General features: G+C 37.3%; 1 protein-coding gene and 1 long non-coding RNA gene across 2 annotated transcripts; one reads left to right on the plus strand and one right to left on the minus strand.

Annotated features, from left to right (window-relative positions):
* The first annotated feature begins 212 nt into the window (after positions 1-212).
* On the plus strand, positions 213-3056 carry LOC146716875 (zinc finger BED domain-containing protein 4-like). Its single transcript, XM_085435365.1, has 3 exons — positions 213-626; positions 894-1240; positions 1664-3056. Exons 1-3 carry the CDS (start codon positions 359-361, stop codon positions 2072-2074), a joined length of 1026 nt encoding a protein of 341 aa, XP_085291491.1. The 5' UTR covers positions 213-358; the 3' UTR covers positions 2075-3056.
* Positions 3057-6844: 3788 nt separating this feature from the next.
* LOC146716876 (uncharacterized) lies at positions 6845-8383 on the minus strand. Its single transcript, XR_014915784.1, has 3 exons — positions 8283-8383; positions 7739-7831; positions 6845-7438 (listed from the first exon to the last, which is right to left on the minus strand). It is a non-coding gene; the product is annotated as an uncharacterized LOC146716876 (long non-coding RNA).
* Between the last annotated feature and the right edge of the window lie 790 nt (positions 8384-9173).

Genomic DNA, 9173 nt, shown 5'->3' on the forward strand with positions numbered 1-9173 from the left:
ATACGATCAAACAATGAAGGAGCATAGAGAAAAACTCTCAACAACACCTGCTTCATCCTCACAGACCTCCATTCACGCTACCATGTACAACGCGACTAAATATCCCACCAGCTCCCAGAGACAAAAGGAGATAACAAACGCGGTAACATAAGACCACTGCTCAATTAACACAGTGAACAACCCCGGTTTTAAGAAACGAATCCACACTTTGGACAAACGGTATAACTTGCCATCTTGTCACCATTTTAGTCGAGTGGCGATTCCCGCTTTATATGATGAGTGTCATGATGGTGTCGCAAAGGAAGTGGCTACAGCCCAATATTTTGCCACCACAACGGACTTGTGGTCAAGCCGCACCATGGAGCTGTATTTGAGCCTCACGGTACATTTCATTGACATGGATTTCAACATGAAAACGAAATGTCTCCAGACATCATTTTTCCCAGAAGACCACACAGGGCAGAACATAGCTGCAGGTCTGAAACAAGCACTGGCTTCGTGGGATCTGGAGGAGAGTAAATTCGTCTGTATAACCACAGACAACGCTGCAAATGTCATACTGGCTGCAGAACTGAATGGCTGGATGAGGCTCCAGTGCTTTGGGCACAGATTACATTTGGCCATAGGTGAGTAGGCCTAATTCCTACTGCATATGATGCATAATGTGATTTTCTTTCAATAAGTATACAACATAATGCTTCAAATGAATATAATATATAAAAAACGATTTAAATTCAGAGATACTTTTATTCATTCTCACAGTCATACACATTTTCTATGAATTATACAAACACATAAATAAGCTACCATCACTTTTTCTTATTCATTCACACTCAAGGAAATGATAATCATCATCCTGATAATGCTTGTTTATATTTTTTATGTTTTTATAGAAAGAGCCATGAAAGATCACAGGATTGAGCGTGCAGTGGGGGTCTGCAAAAAATGGTCAGCACCTTTTCATTCAGTTGGAAAAAAAAGAGAGCTGAAAAAGGCACAGATAGACCTCAAACTGCCAGACCACTCCTTAGAGACTGAATGTCCAACCAGATTGGGATCTAGGCAGGCCATGGTTTCCAGAGTCCTTGAGCAGCAGAAGGCCATTGCCCATGTCCTCTCCCAAGACAAAGGAACCAGGCACCTCATCCCCTCATGGCAGGACATTGATGTCCTTGAGGCCATCAACAAGACCCTGGGACCTTTGGTTGAATTCACTGATGCACTTTCTGGAGAGAAATATGTGAGTGTGTCTTTTATAAAACCAACACTCCACCTATTAACAACTCAATCTTGGCTGAGCAAGATGATGACACAGACCTCTCAAAATGCATCAAGAGGAGAATACTGGAGTACCTAAATGAAAAGTATGGTGACTCACCAACACAAGAGTTGCTTGACATGGCCACTGTCCTGGACCCAGGGTTCAAACTGAGATATGTAAGCGAGGTCAGCCAAGAGACAATAAAAGCCAGACTAACAATGGAAATGAAGTCCATTGCCCATATTTATAAAGATACTAAACATCTATCTGTCTGTCTGTCTGTCTATCTATCATTATTTATAGTAATTATTTAAGGATTGTATTTTAGAATGCCAAACCTGAGACAGATAAAACTGGTTCCTCATTCTGTGTTGCTGTCATTTTATGTTTGTCCCATTAAAGGAGGCTGCAGTGATGGGGACACCCGTTGGTAACACGGAGGTTGCTGATGATGGTGCATCAAACCAAAAGAAGAGGGAAAAGGGCCTAAGCAGCTTCTTTAAGGCCCCTCACAGCACAGCTCCAGGTGCAGAACATGCTCTTCAACTGGACCAGGCCATAGCTTTTGAGCTTCAGGCCTACCTCCAGGCAGGGACCCTGGACACAGAGGAAGACCCACTGGGGTGGTGGAAGCTATCACAGAACCTCTTCCCACGACTCTCCATCCTGGCAAAGAAATATCTTTGCATCCCAGCCACAAGTGCCTCATCAGAAAGGGCCTTCAGCACTGGTGGAAATGTTGTCAACTGCCTGCGAGCATCCCTGAAGCCTGATCATGTCAATAGGCTGGTGTTTTTGGCTAAAAACCTTTGAAAGGTTGCAGGAACCATGTTTTGTTGAGCCATTTTGAGATTGTATGGGACTCGGGCCTACTAGTTTTTATTTATTTCTTATAAAAGGTACTACTTTCAGTGTTTAATTTTATTTTTGTTCAGGCAGCAACTTTAGTTGACATACCTCAATGTCAGTTTGATGCAATTGTGCATTTTGTGGCTACACAGCTTGCCTTGATGTTTGGTTATTTGTATGCATAAATATTATGCAGTAGTTTGAAGTTCACTAAACATTAATGTTTACATTTTTTATTTATTTTTTATATTGCAAACATTTGCACGGTTATCAGTATTTGCACACCATTTTATATTATTTTTGACAATCTTTAAAGCAATTATTCAATACATTGTTATTGTTAAATAAATATCGTGAAATAATCGAGATCTCAATTACATAATCGTGATTATCATTTTCGCCATAATCGAGCAGCCCTACCTCTTATCTAAGCAAATTTAACACATTGTATTCTAATAATTGTTTTCTTGTACTCACACAAGGTAAATAATACTTTATTAAAATCAAAATGCATTTTGCCTTCGCTGGAGGGTCGCTGGAGGGTTCGCTGGAGGGTCCGAGGGACCGCTCCAGCCTTCATCCGCCTCTGCTGGAGGGTCCGGGGGACCGCTCCAGCCTTCGTCGTCTGCTGGAGGGTCCGTGGGACCGCTCCAGCCTCCACCAGCCTTCATCCGCTTTTGATCAAACATTTCACTTGGGGTTACATGTTTGATTTTTGGGTGGGGGGAAATGTTACGTTTCGGTGTTGTCAGTGTTTTGTTTTGGCGTGACTGTTATGTGTTTCCTGTTTTACTTTGAAAGTCTGTGTTATCTTAGTGTTTTCAGTTTACGTTTCCTTGTCTCGTCAGGTCTAATTTGCCCCAGCTGTGTTTCCCTCCTGTGGGCCATTCCCTGATTGCTCCTTCTATGTATTTAAGCCCTGTGTGTCAGTTGGTCATGGTCGCGATCTCCCCTGTGTTGTAAATAGTTTGGTGTTTTGATGTAAATAAATAGTCTGTTGTAAATAGCTGTGAATGGGTTTGTTAATATTTTTGTTTGAGACACCTTCGTTTTGGGATTTTGGTGGAGAGCTTTAGTTTGTTTCTCGTGTGTTTTTTTTTTTCTTATTTTTATTTTCATACGTTGCACGCCGGTTGCCTAGGCCGGGGTGTAACAGGTAAGTTTAAACATTCCACAAACTGTTCTTGATATCCTTATTGATAAAAAATTACTCAATTGGTCATACTTTTCTGTATCCTGCAAATATTGTACCATGAAAAACAAACAAAATTTGGCACAAAAAAGATCAAAACCACAAGTTTGCAGCCAGAAAAATGTGAAACTGGCTACTTAAGCTCTTTGAAAGTCAATAAATCAACGTACCTGCACTGCTAATCTGTCATAATCAAGTCACTATATCATATTTAATCTACACAAGAAAAAAAAAAGGGGGGGGGGGGGTTTCCCTTTTTGCCAGCACAATACAATAACTTGAGTATTGTTGTCACCATGAAGTTGCCAGAGAACTACTTGTGGCTGTGTTGTTTTTCTTACCAAGTACTTGCTGTGTACTGATCTTACAGAACACACCAAAGCAAGAAAATACACACTTTCTTAAAATATCAATTTATTTTTTGAATACAAAACATTATCTTTGTCTTTATGTTGTGCATTTTAATGTGTTTTTTTTTTTTTTTCCATTATGGTCTTATCATTGTGGCAGTGACATTATGCAGCCAAATGGAGCAAAGCTGTTCAGCCCAAATTGTCATCACTCATTGACAAAATACAACATTATAATTCGAGGGCAAAACCTGTTCTTGCTGCTTCATGTCATACAAAACGGAGTTTAGAAATGCAAAAGCCATTGTATGATCTGTAAGAATTAGATGCAGCGCTGGCTTTCATATCTTATTTGCTCTAGCCAAGAATATTCTGACATCAAAGTGCATTTTTTCACGTTTTCTATCCTGCGTGTTATTCTATATTAAATGAATCAGGAAAATGAAATGAGATCAAGCTGCTGCTGAGAAATCCCAGGTTTATGAAAAATTATAAAATGTCAGTGTGTGTCAGGATTATGACACAGTTAGATTGACCTTTTTTAGGGATTTGAAAAGTGGGTGAATTCATGCTGATATCACAGCAGCTTGTAAATTTACTAGTTTATTTTATTTACCATTACTTTGGTATTCCTACATTTGACCTTTAGGTGTTTAAAGAATGTTCCTTTGTACTGAGGACTCCAAAGCATGCAAACACAATAACCCCCACACCATTACGCCACCATCAGGAAACATTTTTATAAACATCTTGTAGTTTCCTTTTCGTAGCTGGCAGAAGTTAATCCTGGTCCTCTGCAGCCCATCTGTTTTGAGGTTTGAGAGATCCTCTTCCCCTTTGCATTTAACACGTGGCCACTTAAATGGTGTGATTAGTGAATTAAATACTTGTGTTACCTTGCAGTGAGCAGTGAACCTAATAATGAAACCAGGTAGTGTATATTCCTTATATAATTACTGAACTTATAAAACTCAGAGCAAAATACACTGGTTTGGATCAGTTTACATAGTCACTCGATGATGGAAAAGTCAGTTTGAAGCTTACAGTCTAAGTAAATTAATAGATAAACAACTCTGTAGGACAGGCAATTCAATACAGAGTCATCAGGTGATATTTGAATAAATAAGGTGCCTAAAGTGACTGTTGGGTGTTGGAAGAGATGAGAGAAATCGTAGGCTGTAGGCAGGATCAAGTAATAAGATGAAGCAAAAAACTGAATAGTGACAGCTGGTGGGCAAGGGTGTCATGCTAGGCCTGAAATAAAAGAAGAGGTTTGTGTGCATACCTGGCATTAATCAGGTGGACAAGAGGAGGAGGAAGCTGTGATTTCCATCCAGAAAAAGGCATGCTTACGCTTGGATTAGGTTCATAGCAAAATTAATAATTAATGGAAAGTTGCCACAGCATACATACTTAATAGTTTCTATGAGAGTTAGTAAGTTAATGCCTGTTTTAGCATAGATTTTCTACCACTTCCTTCACATCTGTCATCCTGTCAAATGGATTACTGTCCAGAGTTACATGTAGCAGAGACTAAACTCAAGATATGCTCAAGATATCACTTTCAAACCTGTCAACTTTTCTACAAGATGGTTCTGTACACTCAAAAAAATGAAACGTTGACTTTAATTAAAATTATTTTGTCAACAGGTTCCACGAAATTGAATTATGTTAGTTTAAAGCAAAAATCTTTAGTTCATCTAATTTAAAAAAACTACTTAAGATTAACAAGACATATTTAAGACTAACTAAATCAAGTTATGTTGTATGAACATAGATGATATATTTTCAGGTTAGATAGTTTAGATTAGTTACTTCAACACATTTCTTATTTGTGGCAGTAAAATGTTAAATTTAAGTTAGATTAATTCAAATATTATATTTTCAGCCACCTTGTGCTTTATTAATTAGTTTTACATAAATCTATTTTGTCAACAGGTTCCACACAAATGAATTAAGTACATCCAACTTATTTTTTAAAATTTCTTTTATTGCCAACACATTCAGTGAGCATTTGTGTAAACCCAGTCCAAAATAAAACACAACAGCTCATTAGGGTTAGTAATTAACAGTATGTAGACAGATGCAACATCAAGACTTTAAATTAAATGTCTGTATCTACCAGAAATAGAAGAAGAAAAAAAAACGCATTGAAGATCACATAACACATTGATAAGATGACACTTGAGTTATGCACATGTGATGCTAGTAAGGTCTGTGAGTGTTTTTTTCTTTTAGTGTCTAAAATGGATAGCAAAGTTGCTATTTGCAATGATTGCTTAGGGTCAGTCCAGTAACACAATGCCAATGAAGTGCTTTCCTTTAACAATGCAAAGTGAAGTGTCCACCTCAACAGCCACAATTAAAAAAAAATTTATGTAACAACAACAATAATAATAATAATAATAATAATAATAATGATAATAAATAGTCCACTGATATTAGCAATCAAAGAAAATTACATCACCATCCCAAATAAAACTTTAACAAAACATGCCAACATTATGGTCTAACAATAAAACAGCTTGTCAGCGTTCAGTTTTTTTGCAACAGCACAGCAGTAACCATTTAACACTTGCCACTGTCAACATTTATTTTACCAGTGTTTGGGCAAAAAACTTCAGATGTAAACATTTTAACATGGAAACAATTGTTCGTCTTTAAAAGTCCACAAAATATACATTCATCCTGCATTCCCAACTTGGATGATCTGATATCCTCGTGTTGGTGTTGTTCCCAGACCATCATGAAAATGTTGTTCCAGGTTCAACATTGCAAGTGACCAATCACATTGTTGTGACGTTATTCTTTTGCGCGCCAAGCCATTTGTGCATTTATGAAATTCCAATGTTACAAGGACAATATCAATTCTGCTTAATGTTTATTAAAGGGTTACGGTTAGGGTTAGGGTCAGTTGATCGGCGGACAGAGGCGGTTTCACGCAGCTTAAGTACAGTTTTTTGTTTTACGCCGTTTTTTCCCGAAGTCGCAAAAGTATGACGTCACAACATTCTGATTGGTCACTTGCAATGTTGATCCTGGAACAACATTTAGTATGATGATCTGGAAACAACACCAACACGAGGATATCAGATCAACCTCCTAACTTACCCTTATTTTTAGTATGTATTGCAATTACCTTTACAATGCACACAATGGAAATATGTTCATATTCAGTTTGTGTTACACCTCATAACAATATGCCTTGAACGCTAATATACACACCACCCTTCAACATTTCTGGTGCAGTATCATCTCTCAATTAAATCCTTTAAATCTCAATACTTTTGATTGTCTCTTACTAGCCCCCCCACAACAGTAAAATCTCTCAAATTGTAGTAGTTTACAAACTTTTCAAAATGTTCTAAATTTCTCTTAAATGTAATTTTCCCGTTATCTGTCATTTACAAATTACCATTTTATTCCCATTCAGCCTCCGAAAAACTTCTGTCCATCTGACAGAACATTCATCATCCAAATTAAAGGTTGGCTTATTCATTCAGTGTATTCTTGAGCAACTGTACCTTGGTCAAGAGTCTGCTGACATACAGATGAAGGAAGAGCTTCTGAAGTACTTCAAAGAAAGCTTTCAGTCTTGAGGTTAACTGAGATTCAGTGCATATATCCCACCCATTAAGAGTGCACATGCAGAGGCCAGGTCTTCCAGGTCATGCAGGACACACTAGATGGTTATACCCACATCGGCTGGAGGAGTGCTGGCATCAGCTCTTTCGATGGTAAAGATAGCAAGGGTAATTTGTTCCAGCTCCCTCTGAACAGCTGTAGCTTAGACACAAAAACATAGAAAAATGGCATCCAGTTTTAAAAAAAGAAAGAAAAAGGGCCAAAGCTACCCTTTAATGACGTAAACACAATATTAGGAACATGCACCCCAGTGCGCCACTATTTCAGACTACAGATTCAACGATAAATATAAATAGTTTGGGTATACAAGAAGATTTCCCAAAACATTTAAACAGGTTCCATGCAAATTACAACAACAACAACAACATTACAACATGCAACAACATTAGTTATTCAAAATTTGGTTTAATACAGATAAAAAACAAAACTAAAATTACCAACCAATTATTCTTTGAAGAGGATGCTTGGGTCTTCATTCAGGTAAAAAGGTAGTGCCCTGAGGACACACTCCCTCCCCTTTTCAATAGTTTCCTTCTGTAGAGAGTGGCAGAGATACAGGAAGAGAAAACAGATATACTTTACGATGACAGAAACTCACATTATACGCAAAATGAATGACATATCCACTGCACAGATAGACATGTACACAAGACCAACTAATCATCACATGGACATGAATAGTTAACCTGTTGGGCAGGGTTTCCACCACATTATATATGTCCATAATGGAGGTAAAGACAAACTAATACATCATCTTTTTTGCATTCAAAACATAACATAAAAACATTCACTTCTGGTTTAACCTAAATCGAGGGATCAGATTTTACATATGTTTAGGTAATTTAAATTTTCAACATTTTGAGTACCAAACTTTGTCTTGCTTAATATAAATGTAAGTGCACTGTGCAGCTACCATACACTAGCTGTTTAAATTTGAAAATGATCTTATTAGCCATAATATTTTGCTACCAACAGAATAACGCACCTGTGTGGCTGGGGCCAAAGTTTGTCTAATTTTCTTCCCTGCAACGCCTCCTTTTTTCTTGAAGACTTTTATGAGCTGGTCAGTGTATTGGTCAAGTTGTGTAAAAACAGGAAACAGTAGCTTGGCGCCAAAACAGCCTTTTTCAGTTAAATTTGAAGTCTTGTGCATGAGCAGGCACAAGCCGTGAAACCTTCTTGTTCTGCGCGGTTTCATTACAACTGTTTTTGCATTACTGCCACCTTGTGGATATACAAGGTATATCGATCCTAATTGACTTAACTTAAATGTTATGCGATCAAGTAACACATTAGTATTATGTACGTTGAATAATAGACACAATTACGTAGACTTGATTAGAAAAACATATGTTAACTTAACAAAAACATATATTTTAAGTAAAATGAAAATAAATAATTAATATACACTGAACAATCCACCTCATTCATTTTTTTGAGTGTAGCTATGCAAGAGCAAAAGTTTTAGATGAAGTGTTTTCAAAAATTTAAAGGGAGTTCCTCAAACTGATCACTAAACTCTGTACACAAGCATAATACGTGGCAAACATAACAGAATAACACACCTCAGACTATCAAAATTATAGCGAAATCCTATTATTTTTATATATATCGCATTCATAGATAGATACATTTACTCGACACTGCCCATTCATGACATTGTGTCTTGGAAGCAAATTTGACATAAAATGTAACTATGTCAGTAGAACTGTGGTGTGTTTTACGGAAACACAAACAGGCTAAAACCAAAATGAGCTGAGGAATACAGCTCTAGTTCTTGATTTTAAATAGCATATTATTAAAACACACAAAAAATACAGCTAAATTAAAAGGGTTGAGTGCTGTGTGATATAGTGAGCTGTCAATATATACTGAG

The sequence above is a fragment of the Copadichromis virginalis genome, linkage group LG2 (genome assembly GCF_057382275.1).
Source record: "Copadichromis virginalis isolate Kocher_CV1m ecotype Utaka linkage group LG2, C_Virginalis_male_GT1.1, whole genome shotgun sequence".
In the NCBI taxonomy this organism is placed as follows: Eukaryota; Metazoa; Chordata; class Actinopteri; order Cichliformes; family Cichlidae; genus Copadichromis; species Copadichromis virginalis.